The following is a 21,712-nucleotide window of genomic DNA, read 5'->3' as shown; positions in this document are numbered from 1 at the left end:
GGAGCCGGAGCAGCGGGACGTGGAGGTGGGAAATCCTCATCATCGTCGCCTGGCATGTCTCCTGATTCCTGTGGTGGATCTTGTGGATCCGCTGGATCATCATCACGAAGTGGGAAATCTTCCCCAACTGGTACGTGTTGACGACGAGTGCTGTCAGGACAGCGGGGGAACAGTGCTTCATCAAACGTGGCCTGAGTGCCAACGAAGAGAGCACCGTTTGTGCGCATAAACAAGAAGCCTTTTACCCCATTGGACATGCCCAGGTACGTCATCAGCTCCGCTTTGGGCGATAACTTATTCTGGCGTTTCTCCTCGGGGATAAAGACGTATGCGCCGCAACCAAAGACCCGGAGATGAGAAATATCCGGTTTGTCCTTGTAGAGAGCTTCGTGCGGAGTCTTCCACTTCAAACGCCGAATAGGCGTCCAGTTGTAGACCCGAGTCGCGTGTAAAATCGCGAACTCCCAGAACGAATTAGGAAGGCATGCGGTAAAACGCATAGACTCAGCCTTGTCCATAATCGTCCGGTTGAAGCGTTCGGCACGACCGTTCTGCTGATGAGCATAGGGTGCGCCTTTCTCCACGAGGATCCCATTCTCCTCGAGAAATTCCTCCATACCCATTCCCTGAAACTCTCCCCCATTGTCGATGTGCCACTTTTTAATCGTGGTCTCGAACTGGTTTTTTACCATAGCAATAAAATTGCGCATGGCCTGTTTGGCGTCGGACTTCTGCTTGAGGCATACTGTCCAGCCATAGGAGAGTGCTTCGTCAAAGAAGCTCATGAAGTAACGATACTTGTGATAAGATATCGTCGGGAATTGTTTGAGATCCGAGTGGATTAACTCAAACGGTTTCATTGCGCGATGCTCCGAAGATGGAAAAGAGCGAGCGTGCATCTTCCCTTCAGCGCATCCTCTGCACGGACGAGGGTCGGCAGGAAACTCAAGGTCTTGGGGAAAGCCCTTGGTGTGGTTGCGCGCCTGACGTAGAACGTCTTTCGACGGGTGCGCAAATCGCCGGTGCATCGTGTCGTAGTCCACCTTATAGATGAGGCTGACATTCTGCAACGTTTTGGTGACAGAGGGTCTGCACCATAACCAGTAAATCGTGGATAAAGGGTGGAGCGGTGTAAACTCCATGATCGAAAGAGGAGAGTTCCTTCGATGCAAGCTGATGCAAGCAGCGTTTCCGCGCATTTGCAATCCACTCTGTTTCAATAGAGTGCCCAAGGAAAGAAGACGACCATGTAATCCAGGTACATGATAGACCGGATAAATTTGGGAAGTCATTACTTTCCTTTGTCCATGCCATGTGACGTAGTGATCCACAAATGCTGTCCCGTGACCAACTACGCGTAAAGACGCACTAGCCGATGCTGTCTGCAGGGGTTCAGAATCCTCGATAGGTTCGTACTCAGCAAGATCACTCTCATCCGCAGTCACATGCAATGAGGCGCCAGAATCGGCCATCCACAAAGGTGGGAAGTCACCGAAATTCTCAGCGGATTTCCCCTTACATCTTGGACACGCAGCAATATTGGAGTGCACACAAAATTTATTCGTACAAAATTCATGAGATCCAGTCATCAACGAATGTAGTACGGTCCCCGCTGCGACAGTAATTACGCGCTGAGGTGTGGCACTGTGAGATTTGCGCAGTGATCCAGAAGAGAAGGGTACTTGCCTTTCGGCAGTCTTGGCAGTCGCCGCGTCGACGGACTCCAGCATGAAGCTGTTGACACTGTCCGCGATCGACTTCATCAGGGCTTCGTCAGAGATCCCCTCGCCCTGTGCCTGGAGGAGATCGTCGGCGGAGTTGAAGGGACTGGCGCTCCAGTCGAGATCAATGGTATCGCCGCCAGACGATCCGAAGAAGAGGCGACTCTCTCCGTCAAACAGCTGACTTTCGTCGTTCTGCTGCGCGGAGGCCATCTCGACGTCGGGGATCGAGTTGATCTTGGCACGCTTCGCCGGAGGAGCGAGATCTTCGAGCTGAAGATTCGAGCCAGAAGCCTTGGGAGTGGGGGAACCCATCTCCTCGTCCTCGTCGTTGACGCGGGGGATGCCGCGGTCGTTGACGATCTTGTTGAGGCGACGGAACACCTGGGGCGTCACCGTGATGTCCAACTCCTTCCCAAAGTCGAAGACGGCTCGGGCGCTCTTGGAGTGTTCGTTGTCAGCGACAGCCTCCTCGTTCTTGACGGGGGGCTTCTCAGTCACAGTGCGGACAGAAGTACCGTCCTTTGTGATGAGCGCGACGTGGGACGTCTTGGTGGCAGGCACCGACGGTGTGAGAGGAGCGGGAGCGTGCAGTGAAGAGATCATCCCAGCCATCTCCGAGACGCCATGAGCGTGAGCGTTGCCGCCCTTGCCCTTGCCAGAGTTCTTATCAGCGCGATTGCCGCGATTCTTCTTCTTCTTCTTCTCAGCGTTGTCGCCCTGCTTGGGCGCAGAGCTTCCGCCCTGTTGCTGATTAGAGTACTTGGGATCGTCGCGCTTGCGCTTGGTGTTGAACTTCTGAGCAGTGGCGCTCGTGCTCATCCCCTGCTGCGAGTAGTGCGCTAGAAGCGCATCGCGAACAGTGGAGACCTTGAGCGTAGTCTTCGAGTGAGACTGAAGGAGATTCGTCGTCACGGGCTTGACCCGCGCGATCGCAAGCAAGATCATGGCCTGCAAGAACTCGGGAATGGCAACATTCTCGTTCTTCAGACGCGTGAACTGCTGAAGGATGACGTTCAGCTGCGGATCTGGGTGCTGACGCTCGTCGAACTTGGCATTCAGAGCGGTCTGCAGGTACCCGAAGATGTCGGCCAGCTGCGCTGAGCCATACGTCTTATTCAGGTACTCCCAGAGCTTCTTAGCAGTCACCATGTCCTCGTCAGGGACATTGTCGATGAGACGCTCGTCAACGCGCATGATGATAGCACCACGCGCTTTGCGATCGTCACTATCGAACTGCTTGAGCTCCTCCTCGTTGCCCTTCACTTCCTTAGTGGTAGTGATTGGACTCGGCTTCTCCTCAGTCAGGACATTGTCAATGCCCTGGAACTGGAGGTAGGCCTTCATCTTCTTGGCGAAGGACTTGAAGTCCTTGCCGCTGAAGACGGGCACGGTGGAGGTGAGGGTGTTAGACATTGTGATCTGGAAAGATCGTCAGCATCGTTTCGCATGTCATCATAGAGGCAGCATGCCGGTAAGGACTGCGCCGATGAGCGAAAGAGCAATGCGCCCTGAAGGGCCAGCATCTCCGCTAGAGATGGGCACCTTGATCAAGCGCGATCAGCAGCGATCATGAAAGATCAGCAGCGATCAGCGCGATCCGGCATGGTTTCGCCAGCGCTTAGAGCAGCTAGTAGCGAACAGGCAAGCGAGCAAGGCGCTGCTCGCCATCGCAGCCAGCAAGGGCGCAGATGACATGAGTTGCAGCCACTGAGGCGCTACTCATTGTGCCGCTGCCACTGGGGCGCTGAACACAGCTCACCGGGGCTCATAACCTGTTGAGCATGCTGGGAAGCGCGCCTATACTGCTTACCTGGTGGTAAGGAGCTTGGTATGAGGCAAGCGCAGAGGTCGGTAAAAGACCTGTTATTCTTGGGGGCAGAGAGGCCCTCCTTATATATGTACAGGATGGTAGGTAGCATGTGATAATCCAGTGAACAAGTAAACAATAAACATATGATGTCAACCATGTGTGTCCACGTGTGTCCATGCGTCCGTCATGTGAGTCATGAGTCATATCATGTGACAGGCCGATTGTCCAACAGCGAGTGCGAGGTCGGGGAGCATGGCGGTGAGAGGAAAGGAAGGGGCACATGCCGTGATCATTCCTGTGCATCCGAGACGTCGCGTTGGACGAGGTTGGACGTTGCATGTGTTGGGGAACAATGAAAAAGCTTACTTTGACGTTGCAATCGGCGCTCCCACAATACGCCGACGTCGGCTGGGTGTCGATGACGACAGCGCCGCAGCGCTTGAGGCGACTACGAAGAAGGTTAGTCGTCGCGAAACGGAGTGATGAGAGCGAGCGGTGGAAGCGAAACGAGGGCTGGAGTCATCCACTCTGAGGACAGAATTCACGAATCTTCATGCGTGTTGGCAGCCGAGCTCAAGTTGCGTCTGTTCCTGTAAATCAATTCTTACGAAACTTCCAAGATCGTATCTATAGTAAATCAAGGAATATAATGTGGTATCAGCAGGTCTTACAGTAGGAGTACCCTTGGCCTGATTCCGAGGCCGTCGAGAGCATCGACAACGAGGCTCAGACGTTGGACCAATCATCCGGCCCGGCCATCCGACGCGCGTCGTGGCCGCGCGCCACTTGACTCTCGACCACCACGACGCCACCGTGCCCGCTCCCTCCGCTACCCATCTTCCCTCTCCCTTCCTTCTTGCCACCCCGCCACGCTACGAGACGCGCGAAAAACGCGCTTCAGACTCGCCTACGCATTGATCACGCCCCTATCCCCAGTCGTGCGGCGCTTGAAGACGATGCAAGCAAGGAGGAGGTTGCAGGTGCGTAAATCCGCCCCTCACACGTATTAAAGCTAACGAATATACTTTATGCGGCGCTTTGGGAACGCGTGGGGGGCGCTGCTTTGTTGTAACACGCAGGATGGCAAGCAAATGAACCCCCTCCCCACATCCGCCCTCAGACACGATCTGAGGGCGCGGGGGACTCGCTCGAGACGCGTAAAGCGTTGAGAGTGAGTTTCCAACGTCCTTCTTGCTGTTTTGCTGACACACAGACGAGTCGCGCCCTGCATTTGGCGGCTGGGTGTCGGTACTTACCCCCTCCTCTCCCTCTCCCCCCCCCCGCACAGCCTCGCCTTTGTGACGAGGCTCGGCGTAGCTGGAGATGCGCTGGGTCACCCTTGAGGGTGACTTCAGTGCACCGCGCATCTGGCTCGGTTGGCCAGTTATACCGGCCCACCGAGATTATCAGCGGGGCGGCGCCTGCGCACGCACCCCCTCTGCCGGCGCGTACATCGCGTACCACGCCTATACCATCTCCGTCCACAGTGAGGTATGGGAAGCGTGCACGGTGTATGTGCCGATAGAAGGAGCGCATGGGCATGCCTTGCCGAGAGGATCAGGAGGAGGGAAATAGCGGTAGGGGGAAGGGGGCTGGGCAGGAACGGGGAGGATATGAGCAGGGGAGAGGCGAAGAGGATACGAGGAGGAGTGGGCAGGCAGGACGGGGGCGAGACAACGGGGAGAAGGGGCGAGCACAGGCAATGGGGAATCTGGCGCGTGCCAGTACGCGCGCGCCTGCATAGCGCGCTCCTCGCCCCTCACCCTCACACCAGTCCTCGCCGCCTTCTCCGTGCGCATCAAGCACTCTATGACGCGCGTCGCAAGCGTAGCGCTACCTTTTCCACCCCCTGTCACGCTCGATCGACGCGTTGAACGCGTCGCTCGGCGCGATCTTGCACGCATTGACCATCGACCGCGCTTTTCACCCTCCTCTTCCCTCCCCTTCTCACGCCATCGTGCACGCTTACCGAGCCGTAGTGGCGCGTCGCGCGCGAGCGAGAAATCGCGCTCGTGCCTTATGTTGTTTCCCCCCCCCCCCTCCTTCCCTCTTCCCCACTCCTTAGAGTATGTACATACTTAAGATATATCGTTACATTGTTACCTTTGTCCATGACGATGCGGGGAATGGCGACGGCGCACGCGCGACGGGTACTGATGCGTCGGGCGTGCACGTGGTGCCCCCAACGCGCCATCAAAGCGCGCCCCAAGCGCGCCCATCATGATCAATCCCGACGTCGGTGAGGCGCGCACACCACCGCATAAGGCAGCAATCACGCCGCCCGGCGCCCGGCTCGCTGAGCAGCGTTGGTCGTTGGCATCTGCCGGGCTCGCCAACCTTGTTGTATGGTTTCAACCAGCAGTACGACAAGTGTCGGGCTGGTTCAAACCAACCTTACAGCATATGGTGATTCTCCAAGACCGTAAAATAGTCATAAATGAAAAAGAGCACGTCGTAGCGTCGAGAAGATGCAAAGGTCCGAAGAGGTTCCGGCAAATGCCGAGGCATCGGGACTTGGAGTTACACATAGACCAGCAAGGTGCAGCCAGGACCGTCCGACAGGTATCACTGGCAGTGACAGGATTTTATTCAGTCTAGATGTCTACGGACGTCGACTTAGAGGCATTGCACTGTGTCACCATCTTACCTCCATCCTATTTTTTCACTAACTTCCACAATAAGTTCATCCTCTGCTATGATGTGCATCTCACAGTTGAGGAAACCTCCAATAGACTACACACAAGATACAAGTAGCCCTTATGCAAGCAATGCCTCACAAGCAGCCAGCCTACTGAAGTAGCCTGGACTCCAACGCGGAAAGTGCCGGACCGTTGTGGGTCCTTGTGACACTGAAAGTCACCGGCGGCAAGTACCGATGCATCGGCACGTGCCGGAAATTCTTCTGACCTCTGTTTTTGCATATCATTGATGCTAAGAAGCTCAGTTATTGGGAAAGAGGTATCCTACCGTTCAGGTGTATACCCTTGGATGTCGAGACAGGGTCAAAACAGCACTACAGTGATGCGCCTGGCGCTGAAAACGCATTTTTGTGCCCAATATCAGAGCGATATGGCGTCTTTAACTGGCTTGACCATAAGGACTCGTATATACCTTACGACGTCGTGACTGTACAACGGGCGCGTCGTAGGTATTTTACCGAGCTATTATCAGAGAGACACTGTTTAAAAGGGCCATTTGGGAGGCATTTGACCGAGAATATACCCAGAAGACACTTCGAGGACCACTTAGAGCTCCCTTAGCCTTTCCTACCCTGGGATGTGCGACGGGGATGACATCTATTGGCTCTTAGAAGGGGAATCATCCGGGCAGTAGGCGTACCTAGCGTGCTGCTCACCCATGTCAAACACCATCCTCACTCGGTCTTATCGCTTGTCAATTTGGGCTACTGGACAGTTGTATCTATGAGGTAGCAAGGTGCGAGGACTTCATAGGACCGCAGCCGCGGTCCTCACCCAATCGCCGGGACGCGCACGAGTCACATGACCGTGTCAACTCGAACACTCACGTGCTTCGGACTTCGCCGACCGAACAATTGTGCGAAGTACCGCGCCTCACCGCGCGGTCTTCCACTCGGCTTCGGGCACGATACAAGCGAACGCAGCTGTCTTGGCGGCAGGCAACGACTGCCGAACCTATCTATACCAGAAAGGCGTCGAAGCTTAGGCGGACCCGGACCAATATGACTCGGAATTTCAACACGCAGCGCTATCCGCCATCGGCCTCACCGGAGAACGTGCGACGGCCTCGGAACGACGGAACGCGGCAGGCCAGTTGAGGGGAGGAAGGACAGGAATTGCGAGAAGCTGCTGATGCGCCTCGCGGGAATTATCCGAGATCGGGAAGTTTTCACCAACTCGAGTCATTTTGCATCGGCCGTGCGCCGCCCTACCTACCGTATATATACCGAAACGTACCTACAGTTCGGGGACTTTCGCCCACATCAGGAGCAGAGCCCTTGCAGAGCCCACACTTTGCATACAATACCAGAACTATCAGACCAGAAAAACCTTGAGAAATCTTTGAGAAATCCCTTGAAAAGACCATCTCCTTGCGTGACTACTTCTGAGAAACACTTGTGAAAAGCCTGACGAGCTGCCGCGGTCGAGGAACTAGCGCTACTTCGCGAACTTCCAAAACTCGTCTATTTGTTGGCACTATATATTCCCTAGCAATACAAAAACACGGACTCGCTGCGCTTCTAGCGAAGTAACTGTCTCGTCTTTGGGTTGTTTGTGTGGTCGTTTGGCGACTGTTGAGCGATCTCTTGCCACCTTAGGCGCGCTACTTCTCTGAAGCGTACGATCCCATCAACAGCCGGGGTGGTTGGCCGGGTATGAGCATTGGACCTATCGAGCTTTTCGCGCTCCGAACACGTGTCAGGTATTACATAGTTATGCTGACGTGAAAGGCATCTAGACCGTGATGGAACTTTAACTATAAAAGGTGAACTTCACCTTATAAGGAATCCTGCTATCAATCGAGTTCTCGTATAGAGCCAAACCTAAAGGTTCGGCAATCACAATCTCTGCGCACGGTGATCATCAGAGCACACTGTACCCACCTCTGGCTGTCCGGAGACGAACACTTCCCCTGCTCCCAGTCCCGTGCAAATCCAACACAATTTATTGCCGTAAACGACACCGGGAATTAAATCATGCAGGTGTAAGCAAAGAGCGTAAGTATATGGGTGATTGACTGTGAGTATGGTTCCGATGCTGAACGAACCGATGGATGCGAACGATGATGGACTGTTGCGTTAAACAAACAAAGGAAAGCAGCACGAGGTAGAGAGTTAGATATGTTCCTTCAGGCGGACCTTTGTGCGCCTCGACGATCGGGTTGCGACTCCACGTTATCCTGTCGCGGCCTGAGCACCCTTCTGCTGCCCACCGCCGCGGCCGGGGTCCCACTTCTGCTGCACGGGGGCAGGAGGCACGTACGTATCCGCCGGGGGATCGTACAGCGCCTCGTCGTCGTAACCTTCATCCTCTTCTTCCTCCCTGCCCTTGCCGCGCGCGTTTGCGCCATGCGCCTGCCCACTCGCAGCCGCACTCGCACGCTCCCGAGCCCTCCTCCGCCTCCGCAGGATCTTCTTCCGATTCCGGATCGCCCTTCGGTACTCCGCCTCGTCCCCATAGAACAGCTCGTACTCGCAGAACGGGCACACCCACTCGTCCGCCGGGTTGATCAGCGCGCCCTTCCCGATGCCCTTGCTCAGAAAGTTGATCGGCACGTTCTCGTCCTGCGGCGTGCTGCTCGCGGCGTGGTGCCCGCCCCCGGACGAGTGCGGCAGGCGCGAGGGCACGTAGTTGCGCAGGTGGTGCGGGTTCGACGCGTTCGCCAGAGCGGAGCGCTTCTTCTTCTTGCCCTTCGCCGGCTTCGCGGGCGGGGTGCCGGCCTGCGGGGGGAGCGCGAGGAACTCGGCTTTCTGGTCGCCGCCCGCGCCGCTCTTCTTCGTCGTGCGCATGCGCGACTTGCGATCGCGGTCGCCGGGAGGGGCGGTGGCGCCCTGGCGGCGCGAGGCGAGCGCCATCTTATTGGCCTGCGCTGCTTTGCTCGCCTGTCGCGCGAGCTCGGCCTCGAAGCGTGCGCGCAGCGCGTTCACCTCTTCCTTGGTTGTGATCAAGCGCTCGGCAGCTAGGAGTGCGAGGAAAGGAGGAAAAAACGGTAAGTAGCTGGCGATCTCACGCGCGCGAGCACTCACTAGCGCTCGGGCACTTGTACGAAAAGTCACATGTCGGAAAAGGCGCCGCATCGGGGTGGCGAAGCGCGACGTTCGCCCGCGCACGCCGCGCCTCGCGCACACGAGCGCGCTTCGACTTGCGCGTCTTGAGGGGTTCGAGGGTATGCTGAACGTCGTCCGAAGGTCCAGTTGTAGTCGTTGTAGTATTAGCGCCGGTAAGCAGCGACGAAGCTGCACCACCTAGATAGCCGGATGCGCCCGAGCCAAGCGGCCAGCTCGCTTCAAGCGCTTGATCGAGAGCTTGCGCATCTCCCTGGGAGAGTGCTCCAAGGACTGCTGTGAGCTGGCGCTTGCGCGTCCTGAGCATGTCCTTATGCTGCAGTCCCGCAAGCGTGACCAGACTGAGCGTCCGTCCCAGCCGCGCACGCTTATTGGCCGTGCGCGTGAGGCGCTTCGTGAGCGCGCTGAGCGTCGTCGCTACCGTATTGGTATCAAGCGCCGCCGCGCTCGGCGGCACGCCGATCGTGGCAAACGAGTATTGTGGCGGGGGCTGGTCCACGGGCGGCGCCTGTGGCGCGCCCTGCGCTGCCGCGGAGGTGAGCTGCGACGCCCCATGGAGCCCCCCGCGGTCGTGATCGGGATCGTCCTCGCCACCGGAGAGGCCAGCCTTGGGCACCTTGCGCTTCTTCGTGTTCCCGGGCTGCTGCAGGTGATCGATGTAGTCGCCCTCGGACGGATCGTCGTCCGCCTCGCGCGGGGCGGCGCCCGGGTCGTGCGCGCGGAGATTCGCGGCGCCTGGGGCGAAGTACGCGGCGTCGCTGTCCTGTGGCAAGTCGGGCGGGGCGGGAGGCATGGGGGAGCCGCCCTCGGGGGTCGCGCCCTCGGCTGGGCTGGTGCGGCGGCGCTTGGGGAGCGGCTTGACGCGGCGGAGAGAGGGGTGGTCGGAGATGCCGTCGTACAAGAGGCCCGGCGACTCCGGGGACGACGAGGGCGCGTACATGTAGCGTATCTGTGCGCTGTGGACCGCGTCGTCAGCGTGGACTCGGCAGGCGGCGCGCGGGGGCGGGAGATGCGGGCGATGAGTAAGATGCAAAAACGGGCGGCGGCGACGGCGGCAGCAGATCGCTGGGGACGACGAGGGGAGCCACTGACGTGGACTTGCCTGAAATGGGCGAAAGATGGGCGGATATGCTTGCTGGGTCCGCGCTCTATTGTTCTCTGACCGGCAGCGGCTGTAGAGTCCGTCTATTGTTCTTTCAGGCGCCGGACGGGTGCTTGTGAAAGCTCAGGACAAAGGATCGGCGGGCGCCGAAAGCGGCAGGCGCTCCTTCTCCCCGACCGCCACGACGACAGCCGGTCCCCGCATCCATCATGACAAAGCATAGCAAGAACAACACCGCATCGTCTGTCTTTTCCTACGCGGAATACAAGAAAGCAGGGAAGGAGTATGGCTCCAAGCGCCAGCGACTGGGGAACGAGTCCATGCGACGCTTCGATGCCTGCGCACTCTGCTTGAACTCTGCACGCGATCCAGTCGCTTGTAACGAGGGACACCTCTTCTGCAAGGAGTGCGCGTATACAGACCTCTGTGAGTACTACTAATAATGTCACTACGTCCCGCGGCTAAGAGCGCAGTGACGCAGAAGAAGGATATCAAGCGCCAGAAGGACCGTCTCGATGCTATGAAGAAGGAGGCGGAGGAGGAGCGTGCTCGTGCAAGGGAAGCTGCGAGGGAACGCGTACTCGCCGACTTTGAGCGTGGCAAGCTGGGGCTTGCTGCGCCCATCCAAAGCAACACGTCCTCTGGGAGCGGGGAAGGTGTGTCATTCATACCCATTCCCCGTTGCTTGAACTCACAACCACTAGCCCGCGGGGTCAAGCGCAAGTTTGAGTTCGACACGGATGCGGTCGAGCGGTTGACACGCGAGGCGGAGGAGGCAGCATTGCGGCAAATCGAGCGCGAGCAAGCGGAGGCGCTCAAGAACAAGCTCCCCGACTTCTGGCTCCCCTCACTCACGCCAACCTACACATCATCCGGCCCCCCACGCTCTCTGCAAGACGTTAAGCTGCAAACGACATGCCGCGGCGGTGAGCCGACGCATTCTCTCGCGTAAGTGACCGTTCCCTTCATTCTGCATACCCAGCCTAATCCATGCTTAGCCTCAAAAACCTGTCCCCCGTCTCTTTCTCTACCTTTACCTCCTCCGACCCCAAAGCATCAGGCGACACCGAGAAAATGTGCCCGTCCTGCAAGAAGGGCCTCTCGAACAGCATGCGAATCTTCCACATGCGACCCTGTGCTCACGTCGTCTGCAAGACGTGCACCGACTCGTTGGTGCTGCCCGCGAAGCAATGCGTGGTGTGCGACAAGGCGCTGGGTGCGAAGGATGTGGTAGAGTTGAAGAGGGAAGGTGAGTTGGGACGGAGCATGGGTGTAACGTGCTGTGTTGACATTCGGCCATAGGCACAGGCTTTGCGGGAGGTGGAAGGGCGGAGACAGTCAGGACGGGGACAGCATTTCAAGGATGAGCATCGGTGCTGTTCCCAAGGGCAAGGGCGTGCTTATCTCTTTGTTCATCCTCATATACCGCGTACATCCGAGTCTGCAGTATATCCACCTGTTTGAACTTTCGGTCTGACGTGCGCTGAATATCTTATGTCCGCGTCGAGCTCGCGCAGCCTGTGAAAAGATTGACAGCAAGCGGCTGAAGCCCGAGATTGTGAATTTGCTGTGATCCGGGCAAAAAATAGAAACAAGCACAAGTTTGAAAGACCCGACCGTGATTTGAACACGGGACCTTAGGATCTGCAATCCCACGCTATAACCACTTAGCTATCGAGTCACGGTCGAGGCGACGGCTGCCACATCCATACTCGCTGCATACAACCCATGGGCTAAGACACGACGACACGACACGCTGCTGACCTTCACTTCTACCCTGATCATCTCCCATGGCTTCCACCGCCCCACCAAATGCGCCCCCTCAACCGCAGCCCCAGCCTCAGCCTGCCCCTGGCCAGCTGCCGCCTGGCGCCATCCGCCTAGCCCCCGGGCAGCGCCTCCCACCCGGCGCGCAACGCATCCCCGTGCCCCCACCCGGTGCGCCGCGCCCGATGATGGCCCCACAGACCGACCCTGCGCTCCTCGAGGCGCTCGACGCGACTTTTGAGCCACAACCCATCGCCTTCCATGCCCAAGAGCCGTACATGGTGCTCTGCCCGGAGCACAAGCTCGAGAAGTGCGCGGCGTGCAACGTGGACTACGTGCACCTGAACCGGCTGTCGCGGCTGCTGGCGAAGAACCCGAACTTGCGGTGCCCGCCGCCGCCGCAGGTGATGAGCAGGGAGCTGCAGGCAGCAGTAACGGGGTTGAAGGAGGAGGGGAATGTGAGTGGTGGCGTACATTGGACTGGGGAAGGGATTGCTGACGTGGGACTTTTGCAGAAACTGTTCAAGGCGGGGCAGCACCAGCAGGCGGTGTCCAAGTACACAATGGCGGCGTCTGTCGCTGTACAACGTCCGCCATGGGAGGCATCGCAGTTCATGCGCGAGGACGTGAGCGCCATTCTGTCCAACAGGTGCGTGCTGCCTCCCTCTTTCGTCCTACTCAAGGTGCTCATACTATCCTCCCCATAGAGCCGCGTCCTTCCTCGAGGTACAAGACCCCATCTCTGCTCTTGCGGACGCAAATGCCGTCGTCGAAATACGGTACGTGTCACTGTCGAATATCCCATTTGCGATTCTAATACATACTTCCCTCATAGGCGCCCTTGGTCAAAGGGTCACTTCCGTCGCGCCAAGGCCTTGCAACAGCTCGGCTCCCTCTCAGAGGCAGCAGCCGCTGCGCGCCAGGGTCTTGCCTTTGAGCCTGCCAGCGTGGTAAGTGTTCTGCCTGAGGTTCCTCCTTGCTTCTACTAACATGCATGATAGGAGCTCAAAAACCTGCTCGACGAGATTGAGCGCGCCGAAACGCAGCAGCGGGAATCTGTGCCCCAGATCACGCCCAACGGCGAGGCGTAGTTGTGTCACCACGATGGACAGCGTCGGCCTACCTTGCCCCCTCCTGTTATTTTGTTTGACTCCCTATTTATTCGGCTTGGCATTGGAATTCGTGTGCATCTTGAAAATTTGCGGTGTGAGGTGGAGGAGGGCAATGAAGCGCGTCCCTCTCTGAGTCCTCTTCCACGCTGGAGCGTCGGGCGGAAACGTCTGGGACGAACGAGATTCCTTTATGCATTCTCCCGATGCGGACATAGTACTGCGTAGTGTGCGAGCTATCAAGCCATGAAGCATAAGTCTGAGCACACAAGGCGAAGACGCGGCTACACGCTCAAGTCCAATTTCAACCTCGAAAAACGTGATCTCGCCGCGAAATGATCGTCGCACGTGGCCCTTGTTGCGCCACGCGATCCGGGGGAAGCGTGGTCGTCGGCCCGAGCCCGCAGAGCAAAGACGGTCGATCCGTCACCTGAACTCATCTCCCACTCCCCGGCGTCGCAAATCCGCGTAGTGCGACAGGGCTATCGCGGCGCTCCTATCTTTACAGACGTCTTCGTCACACCTCCTTCGTGAAATCTCTTAGTTCGACTCAGCGACACCCCTTGAAGGCCAACGCTCACATCGGAGACGAAGACATCACAAACGGAGACCGGAGACCCAAATTGGAGTGTAGCATCAGCAAAACCCACCTCACACGCAACTCGACCTATGCCCCCCTCATATACCACACCCCCGTCCGCCGCCTCTGCGCACCGACGCGAGGACTCTGCCCCCAGACGAGACGACGCGTATTTCCCCCGTCCGACCGACATTGTCTATGGTGGGCTGAACGCGGCGGCGAGGCACGATGCGATCATGCGACAAGAGTTCAACCAAAGAGAGATGGCGAGGAGGGAAGAGATGGCCAGGCGCGAGGAAGCCAGCAGAAGGGAGGACGCGGGTCGAAGGGAAGAGGCGGCGAGGCGGGAAGATGTCGTCCGCCGCGAAGACAGCATGGTCGGCGTACACATGACGGGCCCGCACCGACGTGAAGAGAGCAGCCACCGACGCGATGACATCGGCGGCTCGCACTTGGGCGGTCCGCATATTCCTGGCCCACATCGACGTGACGATATGCCGGGCCCCCATAGGCGGGACGACATTGGCGTACCCAGAGAAATAAGCGGTCCCCATATCCCAGGTCCGCACCGACGCGACGACATACCTGGACCTCATCGACGGGACGACATCAGCGCGCCTCATCGGCGCGACGTCGACATGAACCCACCACACCGCCGCGACGACATGGCGGGCCCGCACCGGGAGATCAGCATGGGGCAGATGCGGCGGGATGACATAGGGCCTGCGCGACGGGACGAGGTGGGACCGGGACGGCGAGACGAGATGGGAGGCGGCGCTTACGCGGTGGCGGGACCTAGCGGCCTGCGTGCACACGGTGCGTTTTGTTGTGTAATGTGGGCGGCGAATGAAGCTAATGGTGTTCTTTCCGATCTTGTCTCGGCCCTCTCGACGATTCCAAACTGCAACGCTTCCTCCTACGCCATTCACTCGACCTTCCGATGAATCTGCGACCTCTTTATCGACGGCACCCTTGACCCTTCGATGATCCACGCGTCTTTGGCATCCCTGCACGTTTGACTTGCATTGTCCTCTGGGTCCTATATTTGACAGGCTCCATGGAGGAGGGGAAGAAGGACAAGAAGAGGAAGGACTTGTCTGGCAAATTGGGCAAGGAGATGAGCGACCGCCGCGATGAGTGCGTTGTATTCGCCGTCTCGAGTGTCATGTTCACTGACCGTCTTGGTCTTCCTTCCCATCGCCTCCCGTTATCCCCTACTACTCTCTACTCTCCTCCTGCACACAGCGGCCGCGCCTTCGCCGAAACTACAACAGCCCTCGCGGCAGCATCCGCGACACTGGCCACCCGCCCAGCCGATCACCCCCTCTATCGCCTTCGCCTATTACCCTACTCCCTCGAACGCTCCGCTGCACTCTCCGCCCTCGACTTCGAAGAAAAGCACGCGCTGGACTGCGTCCGCGCTGCCTACTCCGACGAGCGCGCCCGCGTCGAAGGCGAGTGGCGCGCCGGCCGCGAGCGCGTCGCAGCGCGCATGCGCGAGGGCATCGCCGAGCGGCGACGCCGGGCACGCGAAGAGAAGGAGTCCGAAGGCGCCGCGGGCGAGGGTGCCGGCGCGCGCGTGGACGTGACGCGCAAGCTGCGGCGCGGGGGTACGGGCGCGGACACGCCGGACGGGGCGGCGGGCGGGGCGACGCCGGGCGCGCAGCGGGACGCGGGGATCACGGCGGGGCCGTTCCGCGACCCACTGTCGCTGAGCATCGATGAGATCCCGTCGCCGTTTGCGCTGGCGCTGGTGAATGGGGCGCCTGCGGGGGGTGCCGCGGCGGCGGCGAGCGCGAAGGGGAAGGGGAAGCGGGGTGCTGGGGGCGCGGGCAATCGGATGGCGCTGGGGCAGGCGGTGGTGCATCTTGTGGGATGCAAAGAGCAGGACATAGAACAAGACCTGGGCGAGATTCGGCGCGCGAGCAAGCGGAGGAGGCAGGCGGTTGGCGCGCCGCGGACCGTGGCCTAGCGGAAGTAGGGATTTTTTTCTTTCCTACTGGTGCGAATGTTGGTGTATATTTTCTTTTTTCTGTCCTGTGTCCTTTAAACTGTCTATAATGTATAAGCCTCGCAATGACATGGCCAGGTCAGTACTGGCTTAGCAGCGCTAGTGCAGTTGGTCTCATTAGTCAACCTGAAGCAGTCGTCAGGCATATTCTCCAGTGAGTGTCGAGACCAAGTAACGCCAATTGTCCTGGGCATCTGCGTAACGTCAAGCAGTATAGAGTTCGTTTACAGGGAGAACTCTTGGACAGAACCGCCACTCCCAGTCCATTCATCCGCGTATGGCAAGTAGTCTACCGTGGGAAAGGGTGATGGCCATAATGTGATGTCGTCGTTCGATTGCCTTATCTGTCCTTTCCGTCCACCACCTACCCTCAGGCTACTCCTTCGCATCTGCGCCGACAACGCCACTGTGAAACTGCACGGTGAATCTGACAAGCAACAGAGCGCCGTGAAGATGGAATGGGACGCACTTTGCGCTCTTCTGGGCGAGATCCCCGAGATCCCCATTGCGGTGTTCCTCAGCCATGTCATGCCGCCTGCACCGGTCGACATTGATTCTCTTGTCAACATGTTATCCGAGAAGCTTTCTACTCGGGCAAAATATGCTTGCTCTACGGCGTCGGAAGACGTACAACCCCTCGATTTCAGTTTGAAGCAATTCGCGACGCAGATATCCGCCTGCTGTGTCGAGATCGATGGAGGCTTGACGCCTTCATCTTTTCTCAGAACAATTGCTCCGTCTGGCGCTGGATCTGCACCAGTGGACTCGGAGAGCGAAGGCAATCACGTTGTTGTCGTTTCCGAGGAGCTTGCTTTGGAGTCATCCGAGAAATAGTTTGACTCTGACGACGAGATGGACGTCAGTGCTGCTTCCTGCCATGTTTTACGCCGAACCTGCCCTCACTTCAGCACAGCAGAACTCTCTGGCACTCTACGATATGGTGCAGATTATGCGCCATGATCCACGTCGCCGGTTCGTCTTTGGTCTGAGCCTTGACATCACTGCGGTCCGTCTCTGGTACATGAATAGGTCAATCACCATCGTTAGCGAACAATTTCACCTTGGAAAGGTATGTAGTAGCGACCGGATTTTCTCTGATATCTGCGTTCATTGTCGTTGGCAGGATCATCACATTCTTGCAGAGGTCTGCGCGCGTCTCTCTTTCGCAACCCTCTCGCAGCTAGGCTACGATCACACCATACAGAGGCTACCGTACGACCTGCCCGACAGGTCGCCCTCCTATCGCATTGAGGTCGGCGCCGAGGCGTACATCACGACCAGTCTCTTGGCCGATCATGCAGCGCACCACGTGCACGGACGATGCACACGCGTCTTCAGCCCGTACAAGGAGGACGATCCCGAAAAGAAGGTCATCTACGCCATCAAGGACAACTGGCTGGAGGCGGGACATAGCCTCGAGCTCGACGTTTACAACGACATCATCGCGTCGATACGGGAGCACGACTGGTCGCAGTACACCGCACCGCCTAAACGACACGATGACCTCGATGGACCGCGGTGGCAGCAGCCTGAGCTCAAGATCCCGATTGAATCGAGGCACGGGGAGGCGGGACTTGACCGGATAAGGTTTTTTGTGCCCATTTTGGAGGGTACGCGGGTCTCTGTCGAGGATGGACGGGACGACGATACGATCTCAGTTATGCTTGGAGGGTATCAGATTCCTCCCGAGGGTCCCGGGTTACGTTTTGGCGCCGATGGGCTCCAAACAGGACGCAACAAAACCATAGCACGGGCGCACCACCGTACGGTGATGCGTCTTGGAACATCCTTGAACAACATCAAGTCCGCGTCTCGGGCTTCCGGGGTTCTGGCGGACGCCGCTTATGGTAGTATCCAGCATGATATATGCGACGAGGTGGTATGCTAATCGTCATTATAGGGCTTTTTGTGCTTCATCAAGTCGGCTATTGCCATCAAGATGTCAGCCCTTACAACATCCTCGAACTCGATGGGCGCGGCGTCCTCGCGGATTTCGAGTTTGTCACGCATAGTAGCGACCTACAAGCTCGTCGTGACGCGAGAACGGTGCGTCTGTTCATACTACCGCTGCGGGGCCTGCTGATCAAGGCCGCAGGGCACTGCAAACTTGATGGCCGTCGAGGTCATGCTAGGCGCACACATCGTCCCGAAGCAAGCACACGCAAAGTACGCAGCACTGCTCCGCGAGATAGCAAAAAATCCGCAGAAGGCCGCCCAGCGATCCGATCCTTGGGCATTTTCCCCGGTGCATGACCTTGAGTCAGTGTGGTGGATCGCGCTTTGGCTCCTTTGTCGGCATACCGCAAAACCACCCCCAACGCAATCCGAGTATCAGGCAGAGGATCACAAGAGCTTCTATCTCCAGCTTTTCCCTGGCACGATGGATAGCGGCCAACGACAGCGGTTCCTCACCGCCGAATACGATCTCGCTCGCCTCTTCACAGCCTTGCCTCCTGATTGGACGGAGCGCTTGTATTACGGGGTACTCGTGTCTCGGAACGAGCTGATGCTGGCGTACCAGGAGAGACAGTCCTTCGAAAACTTCGAGAAAACGAACCCGATGTTGTGGTATGCGGTTGAGGGCATTCTCTGCGAAGCCGGTCGAGAACTTGCGGGGGAGTTTGTGCCGTTCGCCTTCTGATATCAGATGCCGTCGAAAACATACCGTGCATCCCGCTCTGTCGTAAATATGCTCTTCTGGGCTGGGGTATCATGTCCAAGAGTTGCGAAGGGGAAATAAAGGGAGGAGATCAACATACTTACTTCAACATGTATTTTGCCTTTCGGAGTTCCAGCCAACATCACAGTGATCACTTTGTGATCACATTCCGGCGATCATAACACAGACAGTGCATCTTGACCTCGCACACTACAGCAGCGTAACAGCCTGGAGGTAAGAGGACCAGCGACCTCCTGCGTCTGCTTGCATTTGGAAGAATCACCACTGCCTGTGCACGAATCTGGGCGGCTCATACCATGCTAACATGAATACCGATCGCGAATCTATCGCTCTCGCCACCCTTCCCGAGGAGATCATCTTGCAGATTCTGGCGATCTGTAGCGTACGGGAAGTACTCAGTGTCGGATGCGTGCGTGCCAATGCCAGACTCACTGCCCTCATAATCTGAACCGACCCGCTTCTTCAGACTTGTACCCGCCTGCACGCCATCACCCAGCAGAACATCCTCTGGATCATTCTTCTTCGCGACTCCCTCGCCCCCGTGTATCCTATTCCCCACGACGTCCTCGCCCCCGACCTCTCTCACGACCCAAAGACCCTTGTCAGACATTATGCAGACATCGGGCGCGCCTGGCTACGCCAGCGATCGCAGCCGCCCAAGAACATACTCCAAGGGCGGGACACGAAGGACCCGTTGCTTGGCCTGGAGCTCTTGCAGGAGCAGTGGCTGCTCATCGTGCGCGTGAGCTCGGTGGAGGTGTGGTATATTGGCACGGAGGAGCATAAGCGGATCGGAGTCCTCAGCTTCGCGGAGACTGCGAGATGGACGTCGTATGCGGCGGCGGTGGAGGATGGGAAGAATCTTGTGGTGGTGTTGACGAATGGGATGAGGTGCGTCGTGTCTATGAGCGATTATGACCACGATTGAGGAGAGGGTGTGCTGACTGAGCCTTTTTCAGTGGTCAGAGCGCCGAGCGCAACTCAGAGGTATTCCGCGTCCAGCTACGCGTACCCAAGTACAACGTACGGCCCACATCCTCCTTCGCGTCCATCCCCAATGACCCTGCGCAACGTACCGTACAATGCATCGACCCTGAGACGCGTCAGATCGCCTTCAGCCGGCCGGGGATGGTAGATATCGTTAGATATCCGCCAGACCCCCTGGATCCGAGTGAGCACCCTGCGCCATGGTTGTGTACGCTTTACTGATGGCCAGATTATCAGACTCAGCACAAGAACAAGAACCCATCCAATACGCAAGCATCTCCACCGAACGCGAAGACCTCGAAGAGCTCTGGAACGGCATCGTCGCGATCCGCTTCGTGCGCGAGCATGTCCTCATCGTCCGTGCACGATCAGTGCAGGTGTACGCGAACCCGCTTTTCTCGGGGGACCCCGAGGCGTCGACGACGGACCCACGGGCATCGCATCGCACTGCGCCTAGCTCAGCGCAAACCGATCGTCCCCCACGGACAAGCCGAGCCTCTCACGTCGCCTCCGAACCTCCACCTTGCGTGCAGCACGCCTTCCCCGGAAACTCCTTCCGCCAGGTCTCCGTTTCCGCCCTCACGCAACGCCCTGACTCGCCAAATACGTACGACGTGCAAATTCTGGCGAACGAGGTCCTGCAGGGACTCTTCCTGTTCGACATGACGCTCGTATTCCCCTCGCGCGCGAGCGCAACCGAGAAGAGCCAGGCGTCGTTACCTTCCATCCACGACATACCCCTTCCCCTCCTCGACGTCCGCCTCCGCGGCGTGTACGCCATGTCGATGAGCACGCAGCAGGATCTCAAGCTGCCGCGGAAGAGCGGTTCGGCGTTGCAGAAGCACCTGACGCGGCAGGCCATAATGCATGGTGGTCCGCCTCCTCTTATGCGCGGCGGCCAAGGGCGGCCGACGATGGCTAGCGCGTCGAACCATACGATGCCCGGATCATCTCGCCCGCTCCTGCGTGGTGGTGCAGCACGACCGATGATGCCCCCTCTCGCTGCGCCGTCGTTGACTCCCGCATCGTCCACTGCACAGCACCATCGCCCGCACGTGCAGTCCTCATCCTTCGCCCAACCCCAACAAACGTCCGTCACCCTCCACCAAGCAGCACGCGCTGAGTCGCAGTACCAGATCGTCTCCGCGCGCGGCTTCGTGAGCGCGTTCGCGCTGGGGCCGAGGGCGAGGCGGGCGGTGTGGGTGGAGAGGAGGCGCGGGAGTACGTTGAGGGAGATCTTCGCATGGGATTGGCGGGAGAGCATGGTGGAGGTGACGCCGGTGGAGGAGGATGCGGGAGGGTCGAGTGGTACCGTGGAGGAGATGGATGTCGATGGTGTGTCGCAGACTGGTGGAGCAAGGCCGGAAGGTGCTGTCGATGGGGGCCCGGGTTCTGCCACTTCAGATGACAACGATGCACCCCACGCGCTAGCCGTAGAGGCGCCCCGCGAGATGACAGGGGCGGCCGTCTTTACGCTAGAGTCTTATGACTTGCGAGGTGCGAATGCTTCTTACCCACCTCCCATCCCGTACTGACCATTCGACCAGACGACATCACCCATTGCACTTTCAGCGAGACTGAGGGGATCATCCTCTTTGGAACTCGAGCTGGTGGGGTGTTCCTGTTGAGGCCAGGCTATCATGCGGAGCTGTATGCGAGGGGGTGAAATGGTCCTGAACTGTACAGTAGACATGCATCGGGAAGTATAAATTATCTTCATTGCCTTTTCTGTATGTGGGTCGGCCAGTGAGCCCTCTCCCCGTCAAACCAGGCCAAGCTACCAGCAGTTGTACCGGACCTCAGTGTGGAGTCCCATGGCCACGACCGCCGATTCCCTGATACTCGAGCCCTTGATCACACTGCCAAGTACGACCGTGTCTCTCATTTCAGTACCTCCACTTCGACCACAAAGTCAAACACATGTCAATACTTATGCTCGCGTGCCATGCGCCAGGACGGCGTCGCAGCCGAACACGAACCGGTGTCTTCCCCTCCTGTCCTCAACCAGCTCGGTTGTGCTCTCCGTCTCCCTCTCCGCAGCTCTTATATCTTCTACGAACGGCTGGACAACCACAATTACTTCATCCGTAATAAGAACCGTGCTCAACATCTTGTGCTCGATGTGCGTTTTCCCTCTGCCTCTTATTCAGGATACTGAAGAAATACACAGCACTTCTT

The 21,712-nt window shown here is 58.2% G+C and overlaps 5 protein-coding genes and 1 non-coding gene across 6 annotated transcripts; 4 read left to right on the top strand and 2 right to left on the bottom strand.

Moving 5' to 3' along the window:
• Positions 1-8,155: 8,155 nt before the first annotated feature.
• SCHCODRAFT_02618723 (uncharacterized protein) lies at positions 8,156-10,478 on the bottom strand. The gene is made up of 2 exons (XM_003032675.2): positions 9,260-10,478; positions 8,156-9,192 (listed from the first exon to the last, which is right to left on the bottom strand). Exons 1-2 carry the CDS (start codon positions 10,236-10,238, stop codon positions 8,408-8,410), a joined length of 1,764 nt encoding a protein of 587 aa, XP_003032721.1. The 5' UTR covers positions 10,239-10,478; the 3' UTR covers positions 8,156-8,407.
• On the top strand, positions 10,401-11,955 carry SCHCODRAFT_02618720 (uncharacterized protein). The gene is made up of 5 exons (XM_050344895.1): positions 10,401-10,826; positions 10,874-11,056; positions 11,105-11,348; positions 11,399-11,649; positions 11,703-11,955. The coding sequence occupies exons 1-5, from the start codon at positions 10,610-10,612 to the stop codon at positions 11,765-11,767; spliced, it is 960 nt and encodes a 319-aa protein (XP_050201095.1). The 5' UTR covers positions 10,401-10,609; the 3' UTR covers positions 11,768-11,955.
• Positions 11,956-12,008: 53 nt separating this feature from the next.
• On the bottom strand, positions 12,009-12,081 carry SCHCODRAFT_t64. Its single transcript has one exon. It is a non-coding gene; the product is annotated as a tRNA-Cys (tRNA).
• Positions 12,082-12,445: 364 nt separating this feature from the next.
• On the top strand, positions 12,446-13,156 carry SCHCODRAFT_054540 (uncharacterized protein; the record flags this gene model as incomplete). Its single annotated transcript, XM_003033254.1, has 4 exons — positions 12,446-12,625; positions 12,683-12,816; positions 12,875-12,946; positions 13,003-13,156. The coding sequence occupies 4 exons, from the start codon at positions 12,446-12,448 to the stop codon at positions 13,154-13,156; spliced, it is 540 nt and encodes a 179-aa protein (XP_003033300.1).
• Positions 13,157-14,521: 1,365 nt separating this feature from the next.
• On the top strand, positions 14,522-18,508 carry SCHCODRAFT_01089789 (uncharacterized protein; the record flags this gene model as incomplete). Its single annotated transcript, XM_003033253.1, has 10 exons — positions 14,522-14,672; positions 14,909-14,993; positions 15,102-15,801; positions 15,951-16,021; positions 16,242-16,436; positions 16,814-16,839; positions 16,897-16,936; positions 17,206-17,477; positions 17,768-17,913; positions 17,963-18,508. The coding sequence occupies 10 exons, from the start codon at positions 14,522-14,524 to the stop codon at positions 18,506-18,508; spliced, it is 2,232 nt and encodes a 743-aa protein (XP_003033299.1).
• Positions 18,509-18,723: 215 nt separating this feature from the next.
• Positions 18,724-21,259, top strand: SCHCODRAFT_02618709 (uncharacterized protein). Its single transcript, XM_003033252.2, has 5 exons — positions 18,724-18,956; positions 19,014-19,438; positions 19,507-19,718; positions 19,772-21,031; positions 21,082-21,259. Exons 1-5 carry the CDS (start codon positions 18,852-18,854, stop codon positions 21,198-21,200), a joined length of 2,121 nt encoding a protein of 706 aa, XP_003033298.1. The 5' UTR covers positions 18,724-18,851; the 3' UTR covers positions 21,201-21,259.
• Positions 21,260-21,712: the final 453 nt, after the last annotated feature.

This window comes from Schizophyllum commune, assembly GCF_000143185.2.
Source record: "Schizophyllum commune H4-8 unplaced genomic scaffold SCHCOscaffold_4, whole genome shotgun sequence".
Classification (NCBI taxonomy): Eukaryota; Fungi; Basidiomycota; class Agaricomycetes; order Agaricales; family Schizophyllaceae; genus Schizophyllum; species Schizophyllum commune.
Note: the sequence above shows the minus strand (reverse complement) of the source record. Positions and strands in the feature narration are given on the sequence as shown.